Genomic DNA, 20,038 nt, shown 5'->3' with positions numbered 1-20,038 from the left:
TTTCTAGCCCCAGTATGATACCATCACCAAAACAGCATATTCTTAAGGAAAATACTTTCTGGTTTGTACTACTGAGCAGGGAATGGTAAATGGCTAGAAAGTTGCATTCCTTGCCTTTCAAGCAGGAAAACCTAGCTTCATTTATTGACCAAAAAATGAAGAACAGCACAACTGCAAACAGCTAATTCACTCCTAGCAAAGCTAAAGACCATGCAGAGATAAAAGCATATATTGACTTAACCATCACCTACTGACCTAGTTGGAAGTAGACACTGTGGATTTGACAAAAAGGCATTGTAGCATTTTTTTATAGAAGTTTAAGAATAATTTGATCAAATGGCAAAGGCTACAACTCTTCCCAATAAATTATCTACATTTTTCAAAGAACTGCTTTGGAAAATATGGGCAATACTTCAGTACTGTTCATATTTACTTGTGGACGATTGTTCGTTGAAGATTCTGGACAATCACTAAAAGGCAAAACAGAGTATGAAGTAGCCTCTCCATCCTTTCTGGGATCCAAAGGGCTTTTTGGTCTTGTAGGTAAACCTACAAAAATAAAAAAGAATTAATACAGTGCCGTTATAGTGCTTTTCTTCTGTAAAGCATTATAATTTTAAGCTCACCTTTATCAAAAATAAGCTTGGCTCGTCTACTATTACGCTTTCGGTTTCTGAATTCTCTTTCAAAATTCCCAAGGCTTGTAGTATATTGGTCCCAGGATATCTCTGGCAGCTTGACAACTCTTTGTGGAAATGGAAGCCCTACATCAACCTGATGAGAGAAAAAAGTGAAACATTTACAAAGAAAAAACACCAAATAATATGATATAAAGTTACATATACTTGGACTAATGTTAAGGCAATGCCAGATCTCGAGCTCTGTATTATTATATTGCCACACATTTAAGGAATTCTTCCAAGAGTAATAAAAGCACAGTTCATAAAATATAGAAGAAGCAGAAAACGATGGCTCATTAAACAGATATTTAAAATTGTTATAGACAGATGCTTAAAATTTCATCACCATTTGTTGTCTTTTTTCATTAAATTATTTGCTCACTTAAGATTCTGAACAATTATATCCTAAGAGAGGTTACAGAGACCAAAAAACCTAAAGCTGAACAATGTTCAATATATATAGATAGATTATCATATCCTTTTAAGTACATTCACTTTATTATTGTTCTTTAATAATAAAATACGTTCCACAAAATCAATAATCTGATGATAAAATTACCAAATGACATACTCAGCTGCTATTTCCCAGTGATGTAATGAAGCAAGAACATTGGTGCAATACTAAATACAAGAAATACTGAAGACAGAAAATAACTGATGCCACCATTATCCATCCGATTTTATGAACAAATGACTAATTCAATTTTAAATGAAATTGAATTAGCTTTGGAGAAAAGATTTTAGAACAACAGATTCAAGGGCTCCTCTGCAGAGATCACCTACTCTCTTATTATTACTATTTACTCTCACTGTCTTCAGGAGATGAAGTATCAGTTATCAAACATCGCTTATGAGAAGATTCCCATTGCTATACCTTCTTCTGGAGACTTTCCACAAATCCAATGGGATCTTTCAGTGCTTCTCTCTGATGTCTGCCTAAACTCTCAAGATCTTGGACTGCTTGAGTTCGCTGAGCCTCCAGTACTGCAATCGTTTGTAACAGTCTCTGATAACTACAGAGATAAAGGGAAACAGCTCACTATAGACTTCTACGCGCAAGCAAACCAAAGTGGGAGTAGAAATGAAAGCAAAAACAAAACCTTAGCACCCAGCACATTTATCTGAAAGACTCAAGCAAAAAAATTAACAGAACCATGAATATTATCAAATATCAAGTATTTTTTTAAAAAAAGTCAGAAATTCTTTTAATATTCAACAACAGTAATGCAGCCAACATTTTTGAAAATCAACAATAAAACAAATGTTGCAGATACCAAAAAAAAACCTTAGATGCTGTATAGAATAATCTTTTTGTAACTTCAGTTTAAGTTTCTAGCTACCTACTGTACCGCCAAAAAAGCCCACCGCTACCAAACGACTCCAATATCCTGAATCAATATCACCCTGATATCTACGTAACAGAAAAGTGAAACCAATGGATTTATAAATATTGTTTAAGAAGATTTTTAACTTTATTGCATACCTTCCAAAAATGCTTCAAGAATGAAATACATATTTCGTCTCTGAAGGTTTGGGTTATAACTCCAATATAAAAAGAGCAGGGTGAACATTGTAATTCATAAACAACTAGACAGGACCAAGTTGGAGGAGGAGTATTAAACTACCTTACACTTTGATGTCTGTATTATTTTAAATACCCAGGAAGCTAGGTAACCCAGAGGTATGTGAAGAATGAAAACTTTTTAAGATCAACCCAAATTTTGAATGTGGAAAATACTGCTCTGCTCTGCAATTAAAGACAAAGCCAAAATATAAAAAGTCAACAAGAAACAAATTGCTTAAGATTTTGAAACCGAACATATTATTTCAATATATCGCTATTTCCTAAAAGATGGCAACTGAGCCAAGCTTCCTTGAAGACAGAATTCTGTAAGTGCACACTTAGAAAGACATCTCTATAAATTAATATAAAAACCTGTAATTGGATCAGGTCAAAGATTTAATTCTAGCGAGTACTGGAATAGCTATTGTAGACAACATGCTAATGCTCTGTCAAAGAAAATAATTTTATCAATAGAAGAGAGTATTTGTAGCTCAGGGTTGAACTTTGACGTGGTTGGTGATCTCTGAGCTTGGTTATTCTCTTGTAAACATTTACAAACCCCACTCCCTTTTGGCACTGATGATGTTAGTCTAGTTAAGTAATAAAACATTTGCAAGAGAATAACCGAGCTCAAAGACCACCAAGGATAGCACAGTAATTTTAGCTCAACTTCCAGTTACATAAAATATTAATAAATGCATTTTAAGCTCCATAATTGAATGGCTTGTTTCTGGATGACAACGAAGTTATTTTAAAGAGTTTAGGGCTTTTCTTACATTTAATAAATATTTGCTGGAATTCTATATGGAAATTAACATTACAGTGAATGTTTTCAACCTTCAAGCTTATCTCTGTCTCAGCTTCTTCCTGACTTTCACACATAAATACAATAAATACTGTCCTAAAGAAGAAAGCTATTGTACAGATGTTGCCACAAATAAACGCAGTATAATACTACTTTAATTATAAATGGATATGCTAGGATTTCTTTAGTTGTTTAGGAGTAAAGTAGTCTGCACTCATATAATGAAGAAACCAGATACTATGCAGATTTGAAGTGTTTAGGATCAGTGACTGTATTAGCAATATGAGTGCAATTCAAGCAACAAGTCATATTCTTGCCCATACAACATAAAATTGATTTGTATAACCTGAAATCATGAACACCTTGGTTTTGTTGATTGATACGCTTAACTGAATGCATGGCAGTATTTCCTCACTGCAATTGAAGATACGCATTCTTGGTGTATAATCATGGCATGGAAGTGTCTTTCGGCTACCTTGACTAAGAACCGAGATGAGCACTGGCCCCTTGAGTCAGACACGACTGGACAGGAGAAACCTTTACCTTTTTATATTCTCAAAGCAAACCACAATAGAGGGTTAAATTTCCAGACAAAACCTGAGAACAAAATATGCACAGTTTTGAATTGATTATAAAGTACAGGATTACTTTATAGAGATTAGAGAAAGTGCCTTATGATGAAGAAATACTTTGTATCACTTATAAGTTCCAATGCTGCTATTATTAGCAGAATATTATATTTTAAAATTTTTGCATAAAATTATTTTTTGTTCTTCAGATTTACAGGTACAGAGATGAACACAAATTTATTGTTAAAGTAAACAGCCTGAGATAATGAATTCTACTCAGAAATTAATGAAACAGATGTGTAATTGATCAGGAAAAAAATACTGTGGGACTTAAAACAAAAATTTCATATTGCTAAAACTAAAGCTATCGACCAGGATATACAATAAAAATTATGCATTAACACAAGAATCTTCAAATACAGACAACAGCTTATAACATAACCAACAAAAAATACTGTTCAAAGGCAAACTGCAAAAAGCAATATGTTCAATTTCTTTTGGAACTCTTTTTTTCAAAATTGTTGTACTGCATACATACTTCATACAACACCAAGTTACCTTAAGGTAAACTAATGGGTACCCTAATGAGTAGCCAATAAATGTTACAAACCAACAAAATACAACCCACTTCCTGACACTGATTGGATTTTTTACCCTACCTGTTCTGAAATTGGAAAGTAACTTAGATAACAATATTTTATTATTATTTTTGCATTCTGAACTGTCAAAATAACTGTATTTCAATCTGTTAACATTCTGTAAGTTACATATATTATCGATGTAAGAAATCAGTTTTTGGAAGATCTGCAATGAACTGTTTTGCAAATCTGGGGGGTGGTTCTAGCAGAGATTTTTCTCGCCCAGATCTTGCCTCAGCAATTCCAAATAACTTTTGTTTCTCAGCCAGTTTTTGCAGTTGGAATTGCTCAGTTTAAGATTGGATTTCTTTAAATAGGTTTATTATTATTATTATTATTATTATTATTATTATTATTATTATTATTATTATTATTATTATTTCTGCTTTGTAAGAAAATCTTCATTTTCAATGTTTGACAGTTATTGAAGCATAAAGAGGTTCATTATTGTTGCAAGAAGACAAAACTATCACAAGCTGAGAAGCTGTAAAATCAGAATATTTTCTCACCTATGGAACTGTCTTCACAAAGCTAATTGAAGACTAATGAATCAATCATCCTTTGGGGCTTTACTAAGAACTTCACAATTAAAAAAAGAGCAAGGAATCAACTGAAAGAATACCCAAACATCTACACCAGTTTTATTCACTGCTTCCTTATCTTAACATCTGTAAATTTGACATAAATAGTACATGCACATTCAAATTTATAGAAAGATGTCATGCTCAACTTATTTCAACAGAAAAGAATAAAGGTTGTGCTAACTTCCATTCAGTTAGGGATTCATTGAAATATATACAGCAGAGTACTCAAACTTTTTCATGCAACTAATTAAAGGTATTACATGTTGCATTGCATATTGCACAATGACATTATCAACTTTTATGCTAAAACTTAAAAACCAAAAAATAAACACTTCATTTAAAAATGTAAGTATCCTAGAGAAGCAATCTAAATAAATATAAACTCTAAAGTGGAACACGCATTATGGAAATGATTTTGAAAAAGTGCTTTTGATTCCACATTAGCCTTCTGTTTAAAAGAAAAACTGTTGTTTTATAGGTTTTCAAACTGCTTGCAGACAGCCAAATCTTTTTTTTCCAGGATTGCTCAGGATCCTGAGGAACAAGAAGCTTTGAAATAGTTGCTGTGCTCATGTAGGCTTCAGGCATTATCTTTAATCATATAATTATTTTTCTTCTGCAATATGGAACCAAATTCTGCAATTCAGATATAACACAAACATAAAATACAATCAAGCTACATTTTAAAATTATACACAAAATGTAAAAAAAAAACCCACCCTAAGCTATACTAAGAGCAGTATTGAATGTTTTTACCGCACTTCCCCGAAAATAAAACCCAATTGGAAAATAAGCTCTAGCATGATTTTTTTCAGGATGCTCGTATATAAGCCCTACCCCAAAAATAAGCCCGTTAAGATCATCAGCCAGACAAATGCATTTAGTACCATATTTCCCTGAAAATAAAACCTAACCGGAAAATAAGTCCTAATGCATCTTTTGGGGCAAAAATTAATATAAGACCCGGTCTTCTTTTTGGGGAAACATGGGGTATTTTATTTTCCCAGTTAAAGTTCTTTTCTCAGTTAACTGCCTCTCTTATGTAAATATTCAAAGAATGTGCCAGGTTGCTCATGCGCCAATATTTGTTATCAGATTTCTCTTCCAAGTATGTTCTCTGTTATTTTAATTTTCTGTCTATCATAACAAAATAGAAATCCTGAAAAGAATGCTAATAGGAAACCAGAAAAAAAAAATCATTTGTATTTCTTCATAATATTACTTTGAAATCTAAATCAGATCTATAGTGAACCTTTCCTTATTTAAATAACAAATGGTGACTTTTTCTAGCTATTTTTCTCAGACAAAATTCCCTAGAAACCAGGAAAGATGTTATGATTCAAAATGGAATACAGTATGTGACCAAAATGTACGGGTTTATTCTAATGCTGAATTACAATTTAAAAGATGTTAAAAAAAACAAAACCCACCTCTCTGGAAAGTGTGGACATACTATAGCACCTCAAGTACTGTTGAACTCTCATCATCCCCAAACACTGAGGCAAGAGATTAATCCCAGAACTCATATTGCCACACACTGCCACACTCTGAAGACATAGGTCACATGTGCCAAGTTTTCACCTACAATTTCATACTCCTTTATTAGTTTCAATTTATAAATGTTAGAATCCAAAGAAACTGCAGATCAACCAGTTTATCTTCATCTGTTCAAACAGATAGTTTTTTCACAACACTTTATTAAAAAGAACTGCAAACTGTTACTATAAATGAATGGACCCTTATGCAACAGCTGTTTATGTAACATATACAGGCAGTTCCAATTTATAACTATAATCAAACCCAGAATTACAGCTGTAAATCGTGCTGGTCACTAAGCAGGTTGCCATTTGATCACGCTTGATTTTACAACTTTTTGTGGTGGTCAATAAAGAAATGCTGTGGTTGCTAAGCGAATGCCACAGTTGTTAAGTAAATTTTAGCCAATGGGCATTTCCCCCCCAGAAATCAGAAGTAAGCACCAATCGCAAAATAAAGGTTGTAAATTTATTTATTTATTTATTTTATATGCTGCCCATTTCACTACTGAAGCAACTCTGAGCAGCTTACAAAATAATAAAAAGATGATGTTAAGAAAAACCATGGTCATGTGACCGCAGGCTATAAATGGCTGTAAACATGAGTCGGTTATGAAACAGTCAAAATATAATTACATGGCTTCAGGTGGTGATGGTGGCGATCAAAATGTCAAAACCAGGTCATAAATAATTCTTGAGGGAAGTCCATCATAACTTTGAATTTTCTTAAGTGACTGCTCACAAATTGAGAACTACTTGTAGCGTCAAACTGCCTAAATCACAGGCAAGATACAGTCCATTTCCTAAAGTATTTCCTTAAATTAAATAGCAGTTTGTAATTTCCCTGAGAATTATTCTTGCATATTCTGTTATGAAATTGCATATTATAAGCATATAGTCATTGGGTTTATCTGGTAAATTTTAAAAATCCAGGTAAAATCTGCTTAAATCCAAATTGCAGCAGAACCTAACCCAAAAGTGGCTAAAAGGTTATATAAAGATCAAAAGTTAACCAGTAGAAATGTAGGGTGCCCATGCATAGCTCATATTTGTTCAGAAGCATGGCTTATCAGGAAGAGCCAAGTGTCTTATGTACACTGTTTGATCATTGGACTTCTACCTGCCAGCCTAAGTAATTAATCAAATAGATGGTTATATTTATAGTTTGTTTTGCGGTTATATATAAACACAGGCTTCTGGTTTATTCAAAACCTCAAAGCAAAAGCTGACCTATGATTCCAACTTGCTTGGGCATGATAAGCTAAAATTCTAAATAAATGCAGTTAATCATGATCAGGTAAACAGAATGATAATGTCCTTGATTCATAACCTTGGTTCCCAGGTTTTTAATTTCTTTTATCTTCCTCTTCCCTAAATTATTGTTTTAGGGGAAAAACAATGCACTGCACAGCTGTGCCAATTTGACACTAGAATTTACCTAAAACAGACTAATTCAAAGTTAGAAATGTGATATAAAATTAATATGGTATAAATACAATATTGGAAAAGGAATTGAGACATATCTGCAGCAAGTGGGAAAAAGCAACAGAGTACAATTCCTCACAGCAATTAGGTCGTATGTGGTAGTGCGCTCAGGCACCTAATTTTAATGAACTCCCATGAAATAATCATTTCATGAAATTTAAATTGATTTCTGGCCTATTAGAAGTAATTTCAGAGAAGATTCACCAGGAAAAAAGAGGTAGGCTGGGCGAGAAAAAGAAATTGCATATTTGAAATTATCCTAAAAGGAAAATATAATATCAAATCAATGCTGTTGACATTTGCTAATAACTGCAGTTTTCATACAATTTTTCATCCATGTTCTTCTCAAGGAATTAGATGGTTTGTTGATTTGGCTATTGAAAGAACTATTTTTTTCCTTCTCAAGCATTTAACAGTTTCCTGCAAATTAGCCACAGCTGTGATATTCTTGTACCTATGAACAATACTCATCTGCTTTCAAGTGTGCTGAAAATATATTCAAATTAATATAATAATCAATCTATGCAAGTCAAAGACAACTTTTCAAATGGTTTAAATTTGACACCAGTCTTCAATTTTAGTTGTCGGTTCAGCAAGCCCCAAATGAAACTGCTTGACTAAATTGTGGATTTCTTTTTAGAAAAGAGTTATGCATGCAATTTATCAACATTATCTATTAAAATAGTACTGGCACACAAAAAAGCAGACTTTCACTTGAAAATAAAAGCAGTACATGGTTTTCACAAAGTGGTTAACTAAATTTTAACTGAACTTGATTTAACATAACTTAAACTTGAAAGTCAAACCATCATAAAAATTTTAAAATCTACAAAATATGTTAGGTTAAAATCACAAACCAAAAATCCTTCAGATTTTAAAAGACAAAACCAATATGCAATATAAAAACATATAGTTTATATAAAACACATGTTTTTGAAATAATACTGAAAGACTTCCCTTAATGATATTGTTCTAGATATAAAAAACAATCTGCATCTTTCCTTTACAAAGCCAAGACAATTCAAACAAATGTAAACATTTTCAAACAAATTTACAGCCTGAAAGGCAAAAAAAAGTGATTTGATAGCATAACTTTTTAAGATGTTCACTTCAATTTAAGTAACAAAATGAATTTTGGTTTTAAAATCAATCACTCAGCTGAAAACTGTTGCCATAACTATTTAAAATCTTGTAGGCTGCTAAATAGTAATAACAACATATATAAGAATAATTATAACTTTAAACATATCTGAATTACAAAATATAATATAAACTTGTTTCTTGCTAGATAAATATGGTCTTGGATTACGTATGTAAAACTGCAGAATTAAACTGATACTATCAGAAATTTTAAAAATCTTTTTGCCTTTCCTAACATACAAAGTAGTCCCAAAGATGAGTGAGTGTTAATAGCCACATCCACTTTTTACTAACACACGGACATCAAGGGAAGTGTGAGTGTTACCAATTTGTTTTTTCAATAAAAGATTTAGGAAGTAGAAAAGGGTGAACTCCTGTCACTTCAATATCTTTTACAAAGGTTAACTGATTAAGGAAAAAGAATTTTCCTTCTAGACTAACTTCATATATTTGTATCTCTATTACTGATCCCGAGCCAGTGCACCAAATAACAAAATTGGAGCGAGAATGAGGTCAATTTAATAATCAATGCTTTCTGGTCTGCACCTGTCAAAATGACAAGTATCATATTTGTACAGCTGATCTACATTACTCCTAATTCACAAACTGAAAGATTTTATTATTCAAATAAATGTGTAAGATATTAGATGGGTTTCTAAAATATGTTTCTATATTAAATAATAATAATAATAATAATAATAATAATAATAATGATGATGATGATGATGATGATGATGATGATGATGATGATGATGATAATGATAATGATAAAACCTAAAATGTTAAAATGAAACTTGTGGTGTACAAAGTCTATTTCCAAATAAATCTCCAAACAGGAACGTACCTTTTAAAAAGAATTTCCTGCTACATCTATATTGAATCAGATTCATCTAAAGCTCCTTAGCTGTAATGATTAAAAACTGCTACTTTTCCACTAGATAAAATTAAAATGCCTTATAAAGAAAGCAGTTTTTTTAAAATTAGTCCTAGGGTAAATATAGAAATTTTGAAAACTAGAAATCTGATTAACAAACAAAAAAAGCAGAATCCATGGTTACCATATTTACACATACTCTTTGTTGTGTTTCAATGCCACATGATCTGATTCAAAGTAATACACGTCAGGTTCTTCCTCCTCTTCTTCTACAGAATGAAGACTGGCACTTTCTTTGGCAGATGGTAGGGATGGAGTAACAAGTCTATTTTCTGAAGTTGATTTACTTAGTCCTTCCTTTGGGTGTTCTCTGGAATCACAGTAACTTTCCCTTTCACTTGGAGCAATTTCTGTGTTTGCACCAGATCCATTGATATTGGTAACACTTGATTCCACATTCTTTTCAAGGACAGTATGATTGTTCTCCTCAAGCTGTCCATTCTCTTTACATGGAGAGTTATGTTTAATAGGGCTAATTTTTGTTGAGCCTGCCCTCCATGGTGATGTTCTCAAAGTGTACCTATGTTCTTGAGACTCTGATGTTGATGAAATTGGAACTGAAACACAGTCCAAAACCGGCGGCTCAGGTTCACATGAAGCAGTTGTATTATCGTAACTGTCCAGGTTGCTGTTGGTGTTTTCAGATTGCTCTTTTGTGGCAGTGCTATAACTCACCACATCTACTTCCTCCTCGGAATCCCTTAGCAAAGATGACTGGGTTTCATAAAAGGACCCCGTACCCGTACCTGACTCTTGTATCTGATCAACAGTTTCCTCAGACAAACAGTTCTTTATTTGTTTATGGTCCTCACAGGTTAACTGTTCTTGTGAATTTGTGCAAGGCACACTGTGGTCTATAAAACTGTCCTCCTTATTTCTGCTATGAAAAAATGATGATGTATTTCCATTTTTTGCTGTATGTTTTTCCTCGGATGAACAGGAATCAGCATTGTTTTGTGCAGTGGCTCCATCCAATTGACAGTCACCACACTTTGTAGCACTTGAACCATTCCCATTAACCCCATTGACAGATTGACAAGTTATGAGTTCTTCGGTTACTGAAGAATGATTTAATTTTTCTGCACAAACAGTTACCTTTTTAACCTCCCTTTTATCACTCTCGTCCAATATAAGACATCGGCAAGCTCGTTTAGGCCCTGGATTGATCGTGACATTGTCTGATACTGAATTTTTATATTCCAACCGATCTTTCCCTGTTTTAGAAGGTAGCACTTCTTCTGAACTATGTTGGGCCTCTGAACGTAAACAACGCTTAATTCTCTTTAGAACTGGTGAAAGAGGTTCCACTTGTTTCTTCTCACAATTTTCCACAATTTGTTTCTCTACATTATCCTTTTCTGAAGTTGAGAGGCCTCTCTTTCTAGGGCTTACCCATGATTCTTTAGAACTCTGCTGCTTGACATCATTAGCTTTCCCATTGCTATTTCCCTTCTGAGTCTGCAGAGATTCTGATTTCTTCTTTGGTGATCTTGATCTTATTTGTGGAAGAGAAGGAACCTCCTCTGGATGAGCTATGCTACGGTTTCTTAACGTTCGGCCACAAAAGTTTTCATCCAAACCATTTAACCCCACTGTTGATCTTGTAACACGAGTAGATCGAGAAGCAGCCATACTATGGCAAGTCCCTAAAGTATGTTCCTCATGATCCACTCATTCGAAAACCTTCAAAGAAAAGTGAACAAAACAATGAGAAAAGCATTATAGAAATCATACAGTAACTGTATAACTGCACTTCTATCTAACATAGTAGTTTCCTTATTCTGATAACATGACAAATCATATATATTTTTACAGTACTAAAATTCTATATTAGCACTCCTATTTATACATAACAGATTAGCTGCAGAAGTAACTCCTGGCAATAGGTTTCATAATAAGTCATGATTTCTACATAGTAGTTCTGAAATAAGATAAAAAAATTCTGCTATAATTGAATAAATCCAGTACAAGTGCATTTAAGAAATTGTGCAACGTCCTATCAAGCGATGATAGCAATAACTTATAAATTTTCAAATATTAAAATCTGGAAAACCTAAAAAACAATGATAACCATCAATATTTTAATTACTCTTATTCTAAAAAAACAAGGTGAAAGGTTTCATATTAATCTGGGGTTAATTTGTCTAATCCAATTTTATATTGACTAATGGTTATTTATACAGATCATGTTAGTCAATAATTGTATCTGTATTTTTTGTTTGCAGTTATACTGTTATCAGTACTATTCTTTTTAAGAAGCAAAAAATTATTTAAAATATTTATGAAAAACACAGATCTTGAAGAGAAATATGATTTATGAACAAAACTAAAAGAAGTTATCACTGTTACTATTATTTTAATTAACAAATATTGCAGTAGAAAGTCTTTCACAAGATGTAAGAAGAAACTTATATAAATACATTAAATAATGGATCAGATTATTATCAATTCACCAGTAAGAATTTTAAGTACTTTGGAACTAAAATAGAAGATATGTATTATACTTACTGGATACTAAATTTGTGGGTTTTTGTTGATCAGGCACAAATAAAGCTGGAACTGGGAAAGCAGTCAGAGATTTTTAAAAAAGCATATTTAAAATTGTTTCCCACTTTTTAATTAAAAAGACAGGCTAGTGGAGTATTAAAATGCACAATATTTCTGTAATGGGGTCAGTACTTGCAGCATTTAACAAGATGTAAAATTGGAATATACATGTCTCTAAGAGACAAAAAAAACAATAGCAAAAAAAGTCATGAAAAGGAATTAAATTTATTTAAATTCTTTGCAGATAAAAGGAACACAATTTCGTTTGAACTGATTCTTTTCAGAGAGATCAGTTCAATAAAAACTTTTCTGAAAGCAGGCTCTGGTGTTTTATATGAGAGGAGGAAATATCTAAATAACCAAATAAGCTAAAGACTTCAGGTTCTGTTGTGAAATGCAATTTTCACAACCAACCAATTTAAATGAGAAACAACTAGCACATGGGTTTGAATTAATTATGTATGTGACATGATCTGTGTCACACGCTACATCAAAATCCCCACTCATTCTTATCCCAGATAGGAAAAATCTTTGTTTTCTTTGGGGGGAGACTGCAGAGAAAATTCTTGAAAGAAAAATGGCAAAAAAGTGTTACAAGGATTGGAAAGCAAGAGAGCTATCAACATTTCAAGTCTCCAATTAATTTTCTGGAAAAGCAGAAATTTCTGGTTTACAACTAGAGCAGAAAGGGAACTGGATTTTACAATCTCCGAAGAACAAGACAAGAGTTAGATAAAAACGGTGTTAAATTTAATGGTTGTGCACTGTGGATGTCAGTTAATATTGTCACTTTATAAATTTATGAAAATTAGGCAATCAACTTGTAGCTTTAATTACTAAATCAAATCTGGGCTGCAGAAAATACTTTATACTGCAGTTACAGGCTGTGTGTTTTTCATAAATATCACTTGGGAAGCTAAATCCTGTCCTGCTAGTATTGTGCCAGCACCATCTTGTGGTTTATGGGGGCAAAGCATTAGATATTATAATCTTTTCCAGCTTCATTCATCTGAAATCTTTTCCTATATTTGAAATTGGATAGCTAAATGAGCTTTTCTCTTAATATTATTTCATTTTAATATATTCAATTAAAAGATCATACATTAGAATGTTTTCTCTTTCTTCTTAATAGACTTCAATCTTGTTTATCTCCTATTAAATGTTTATCTCTCAAAATGGGGAACGGAAGGGAAGGATAGCTGATACTATGCGGCGGACAAACACCACGAAGCACGGCTTGGTGTACCAAGATCTCCAGCTGCATAGTGGAGCAATTTGTGAAATTTGTGTGGGTTCTGCACCGCAGCAAGTGGGGGGCAGGGCCACACCCACTTGTGAGAGAGGCTGGGGCTAGCAGGGAATGAGAAGCCGGCAAAGTGCTTCTCTGCCTGGCTGGACAAGGGCTTTGGCACCCAAGGCTGCACAGGAGGCAAGTGTGAGCAGTGTGGGGCTTTGAAACGTGGCACGAAAAGTAAGTTAGCGGTTGGTGACGAAAGGCCCAAGCACTTGGGACGCCAAAGAGTGGGAAGAGGTGCATGGGATCTCTCGGTGGATTGGAGGAGGGGCCTTGGGTTGTCAGAAGTACTAGGCCCCCCATGGCCTTCCCTACCCTGAAATACTTCATGGACTTAAAAACCCGCTTTTGATTAGCAAATGCGTGGGCAAAAGCAACGAATTTTCATGTTTCATTGCACATGATTCACTTCAATGAATCCTCGGATTACAAATATAATCGGCAGACTCCATTACATTCGTAACTCGAGGACGACCTGTACTTATGTTGCTATCTGAATATGTAACCCACAGCTCCTTCTATATGGTTAGAACACAATCTCTGAAAGTTACCAAACCAGAATTCAATAATTTTTCCTAAGATTATTTGGAAAGTATTTTTTATGATCTTGAATAATTTATACAAATTCAAGTATACACTAAAGTAATGATTTACTTATGATCCTCTCTTCATCTTTTAAAAAAGATATACAGGCAGAAGAATCTAAATTTTGCTAAATTGAAGTGGTCCTTTATTTTATTTTTGATGAAGATCTTCCAGGAAATTCAAGAGTGATATAAAATATATTACTGATTTTATTTATTTAAATTACTGATATTCAGTAATTAACAATGAGCAATAATGTCTCCAAATCATATATCATTTTGCATTATTTTCTAGTAACATGGAATACCATGTATAAGGATAGCATAAGCCAATTTTTAAAATAACAAAAGAATTGCCACATAAATTGGATACATTACAGAACTTTTTAAAAAGGAAATATGGAGTAGGAATAGGGAGACTCAGATGAGTAAATGGAGATGTTTAATCAATGCTGAATCGGCTTGGTTCTTGATTTTACAATTATTTCTGGCTACAAAATAAAATGCTATTTCACAGTATTTGTGTATCTCAACTATGTGTGCCTCAAGAGTGAAGACAGAAAAACCAACAGAGTTTGTGACAGCGAGATATGAATAAGGTATCAGTTTCAAGCAAAACTGGACAATAATCCATATTCCCCAGTTGGTAATGGCTGATAATAAAAGCATTATTAAAGAATTATACTCAGGTCCTCTAACATTATACAAAAGACAGAATCAGTGGCTGTCTCTGCTTCAATTCTCTTTTGAAATACTTTCCAAATATTATATTATTTCCCGTTGATAAAACAGAATGCTGAAGATTTTATAAATAAAAGATAGCCCAGAAAAGTGTTAGCTGAAGCTAGAATCAATTAATAATGTGCAGGTTTAATGAATACCAACTATTATCCACAAAATATAATGCATATGAACTGAGAAAGGGTGGGTGAATCTGTGTGTGCGCGCACGTGTGTGTGTGTGTGTGTTTGAGAGGGGAAGGGAGGAGATAGAGACTGCATATACCCCACTTATTTAAGATGTTAATATCATGATTTTCTTAATGAGTTAATTTTGCTGCTCAAAACCAGTTCTCCGGTTAATATTTTCAATTACCATTACATCAGAAGATGCAACATAAAAAGATTCAGGCAAAGTCATCAAATTTTTTAGTTCTCAATAGTGGCACCAGCTTTATGCAGCCAGTGTTGTTTCCCAGACAATCCAGGGGTAGAATCTCTATGGTATCTGCAAGCTAACTCCAAGGTAATCAGTGATAGAAATTGGAGCTTCTTTGTGAAACTAAGTTACAGCTTTATAAAATTATAAACCTTAAATATATTTAGTCTTGTTATTCGCTATTAACAAACACATTGAGAAAAGGTCCAAGCACAAACTGTTTAAGACAGAAAACAACCAAAGGTCAAGGATTGAGTGAACAGATCTTCTACAGTAAGTACCTATCAATCAATATTTAGATAAGCAGGAACCAGCACTAGATAAAATCAGTCCAAGACTGATGCTATCGCTGCTACCTGTCTATCTAAGGTATTGGAGACAGGCCTTTGTCCAGGCTTTCCTGTAAGAATACTAGAATTTGTATCACTGATACTGTGGTTGGTTCGATACGTGTCTTATCACACCAACCACAGAATGTTCTCCATGTGGCATCGTAATTCCTATTGGAGGAACAGAGGCCTGTATTGTCTGAATAACCCTGGTGGGGTACTTGAGCTGACCTAATCTAACCTGTTAAAGTGCCAGGCAGTCAGTTGAAACCATTGTGGTTCTGGGTGTAGTAGATCCCCCTGGCTGAGAGATACTCTGTCCATGGGGAATCCTCCATGGTCTGGCCACCAACAGGTTGACCAGATTTGCCAACCGTGGCCGTCTGGGCCAATGTGACAGTATGAGCAGGATCTCTGCCCCATTACCTTTCTGATCATTTTTGGGATCAATGGTAGTGGTGGGAATGCATATAACAGTCCCCTTGGCCATGAGCTGCAGAGAGCGTTGACTCTTTCCACTCCTGGAGTTGGGAATCTCGTGTAGAATCTTGGTAGCTGTGTGTTCGTTTTGGATGCAAAATGATCTCGGACTGGACTCCTGAATCTTTCTGCCAACTCCTTGAATAGGTTGGGATGTAGACACCACCCTGAGTGGTACAGTCTTGTTCTGCTGAGCCAGTCTACCTGTATGTCTGCTGACCCCAAGATGTGTTCTGCTCTGAGCAAAAGATGTTTCTCCGCCCAGAGGCCCAGATGTTCCAGAGTAGCTATTACTTTGTTAAAATCCTGTGGTTATTGGAGAACACCAGGTGGTTCCTTGTCTTGCATCTCCCGGAGCCAGGTCAGAGCAGCTCTGCTGAAAAATGAGGTAATTGTGGTAGCTTTGACTGCCCATGCTTCTGCTTGGTGAACCTTATGTACGATATGCTCCACTTTCTTGTCCTCTTCTTTCAAGCCCTCCTCTGCTTCATTGGCTAGGATGGTTGAGGATGTTGAGGCAGCCACTGGGCCATCAATTGTTGGAGGTTGTAGAGACTGCAAATTCTGGCTCTACGTTATACATCTTTTTGTTCCCACTTGGCATTGGGAAAATCACTGGTTGGACCATTTGCCCATGCACCACCTCTCTGAACAGATCGGGAGAAGGAACCGTCTCACATTCCACCATTGGGCTTGCAAAGAGCCTATCCTCTGGGTCTGTCATGGATGGTTTTACCCTAGATGTCATCGGGTCAGTGCCCATGCCAGTTGTTGCCTTGGCCTTGCTTAGCAATAGCTTAAACAGACTTGTTCAAAACAGACCATTAAATGCTGGGGTATCTTCCATAGTTTCCTCTTTATCAGAGAATTCTGTTTCCTTTTGTTTCTCCTCTCCTGAAAATGACACTTCACTAGGAGTGGATGAGATACAGGAGTTAAATCTTTGTAACGCCAGGCCTCCTTTTTGCCTCCTTGCTGGCAAGGGGTGATCCTGGTCTGGTATTCTTTCCACATTTATAGGGCTGGTCTGATCCTCTTACTCAGTCAGACATGACCTGTGTTAAAGCCTCTGATATCAGAGCCTTCATCTTATTCATAAGTGTAGGAGATCTGGCTCCTGCAGTTGCCTCTGGTGCCAGTCTCATCCTCTTTGGATGAAATTGCCACTGATTTCCAAAGTCCTGAAACTTTCCTTGCAATCCAAGCAATGATTCATCCTTTCCCAAACAAAGGATTGTTTGGTTTGATTGCTCACCAGCTCCCTCTGGTGTTGCAGCTCTGGCACTAATGCCTTGCTGTGCCATCTCTATTGGTTGAAATACTGAAAAGCGGGAAATCCCCTTTTGCTCCGCCTCCATTTCAAAACAAAACTTTTCTCAATGGCTTTCTGCCTCCCCAAAGCCTCTTTCTCCTCAGCTTTGCAGTACTTACTGGAAAATAGGGACTTTCCTTTTATCTCTAGTGTAGCTGCTTTTGCAGCAGTTCTGGGCCCTTCTGAGCACATTTCTTGAGCTGGGCTTAGAGCAGGGAATCACTGCTCCTTCCCACTTGCTGGTCTTGGAGTAATCCTCCATGTTTTTCCCCTTTGTTCCTGAGAGACAGGCAGACTCACCCACGTAGGGGCTTTGCTGCATGGCCCTTGTTTCTATGGCCGTTCGTACTCAGCCTAAACTGAGCAGAGACTCTAGGTCTTTTATTATTCAAATGATATCCTGGGGTCTCGGCTTTTCAGTTTAAAGCCATAGTAGATAGAGAGCTGATGCTTTCAAGGGATTGCTGCTGGACAGCTTCTCCCCTCCCCCCCAAGACTGCAGAAACAGCCCAGTCTTTTTACTCATGGTTTTGCTACCATTAATTTTGTTTCTATCAGTTGGATCCTGGTCTAAACCTTTTTTGCCTTCTGAAGCACCTCTCCTTGCTGCTTCTTGCATGAAAGCTGAGTCAAAAGTGGGAAGGCGCAGTAGAAGGAGGCAGGACTAAAGAAATGATTGACTCAGCTTCAAGCAAGGAAGTAGCGTAACAACCCATGAATTGTATTATCCAATCAGCACGACGGAGAACAACCAAAGGTCAAGGATTGAGATGAACAGATTTTCCACAGTAAGTACCTGTCAATCAATATTTAGACAAAATACTTAGATAAGTCATGGGGGACTTTTGCTGCCCAGAGGACACTTTTCAATCAAAGCCGCTAATGGCACCACTCCGCTGGATGAATAAAGCAGCTAAGGGCAGAGCGACATATGTGTGTGTGTGTGTGTATCTGTATGTGTGTATGTATGTATGTGTGTGTGTGTGTATGTATATATATATATATACACACACACACCTATATACAAACACCCATGAAAACCTCAGAAAACAAATATATATATATATATATATATATATATATATATATATATATATATATATATATATATATATATATATATATATATATATATATATATATATGTAGGTCTTTGGTTATTCGGGTTTTCTCCCGCGTAAAATTGGAAGTGTCTTGGTGACGTTTCGACGAAGTCTCATTCGTCATCTTCAGGCTTCAGCTTCGTGCTTCTGGGAGCAATGTGTGATTGCAGCTGTTTCTTCCTTTTTAACTGCTAGTGGGGGTTTGAACTGATTGGGTGGGAGCTTGGCTATGCTCTGATTGGCTGGGGTTTTTTTTTTGTGCTCTGATTGGCTGGGGGTCAATCTGCAAACTCTGCAGCCACCAAACGCATCCTAAAAAGAACAGAATTGGCCCTAATCAGAAATGAACTTCACACAGAAAGATTCCTCCTAGATCAAATCAACAAAGATCTCCTCACACTTCACCTCAAACTCAGCAACAAGATCCACCCTGCACTTTGGGACAAATCCAAACAACTCGCCGTCTGGAGAGCCGAAACACAGACCACCCTCAAGACAGACACACACACCAACAAACTCCGAAGACTACAAGAACGCCAGAAACAAACCCCTCCCCACTCACAGCCACACATGAAACAAACAGTGCATAACATCTCAGATAGGATCCTCACCAAAGCTGAAACCGATGTCCTTTCCAAAGGATTCAACTTTGCAGTCACTCCCAAATACATCCCCACTGAAACTATTATATGCGGAGTTGAAACCAGCCTGACCAAAATCAACCCCGATGACGCTAACAAAATCAGACTCGAAATCACCAACATCCTCTGCAGCAGCAAGCCACCCAAAAGCAACTTACCCAAAGAGGAACAGACAGCACTACTTAACCTGAAAAAAGACACCAGCATAATAATCCTATCAGCAGACAAGGGCAACGCCAAGGTGGTTATGAACACATCTGACTACCAAACCAAATTAACCAGCCTACTCCAAGACCCTGCATACAAGCCCCTAAACACAGACCCCACCACCTACCTAGAAAAAACCACTACATCCAAAATAAAAGCCTCCCCCATCAGCGAAGAAACCCAACAAAGAATTATTCCCAGAGAGAAATCATCCAGATGCCCTAAGCTCTACGGCCTCCTCAAGATACACAAAGAAGGAACCTCAGACCCATAGTCAGCTCCATAGGCTCACCTCTACAAAACCTAGCCAAATTTCTTGCCAAACAACTACAGCCCTATGCAGAATCCATCACCTCACATGTAAAAAACTCATTCCAGTTCATAGATATCATAAAGAAACAAAACTTACAGCCCAGCGACCTACTCGTGAGCTTTGATGTCATATCCCT

General features: G+C 35.7%; 1 protein-coding gene across 2 annotated transcripts in view; it reads right to left on the bottom strand.

The window, feature by feature from the left end:
* The window catches only part of ZZZ3 (zinc finger ZZ-type containing 3), a 50,206-nt gene that overhangs the window by 19,808 nt on the left and 10,360 nt on the right, over positions 1–20,038 (bottom strand). For both annotated transcript variants that reach the window (XM_058177133.1, XM_058177132.1), the window contains 4 exons: positions 10,074–11,617; positions 1,555–1,693; positions 627–774; positions 434–549 (listed from right to left, as the gene is read on the bottom strand). In XM_058177133.1, the coding sequence (XP_058033116.1) occupies positions 434–549; positions 627–774; positions 1,555–1,693; positions 10,074–11,566 (1,896 nt within the window). In that variant the 5' untranslated portion in view covers positions 11,567–11,617. The remainder of the gene's footprint in view (positions 1–433; positions 550–626; positions 775–1,554; positions 1,694–10,073; positions 11,618–20,038) is intronic.

This window comes from Ahaetulla prasina, chromosome 3 (assembly GCF_028640845.1).
Source record: "Ahaetulla prasina isolate Xishuangbanna chromosome 3, ASM2864084v1, whole genome shotgun sequence".
NCBI lineage: Eukaryota > Metazoa > Chordata > Lepidosauria > Squamata > Colubridae > Ahaetulla > Ahaetulla prasina.
This window is presented reverse-complemented; position numbering and strand designations above follow the sequence as displayed.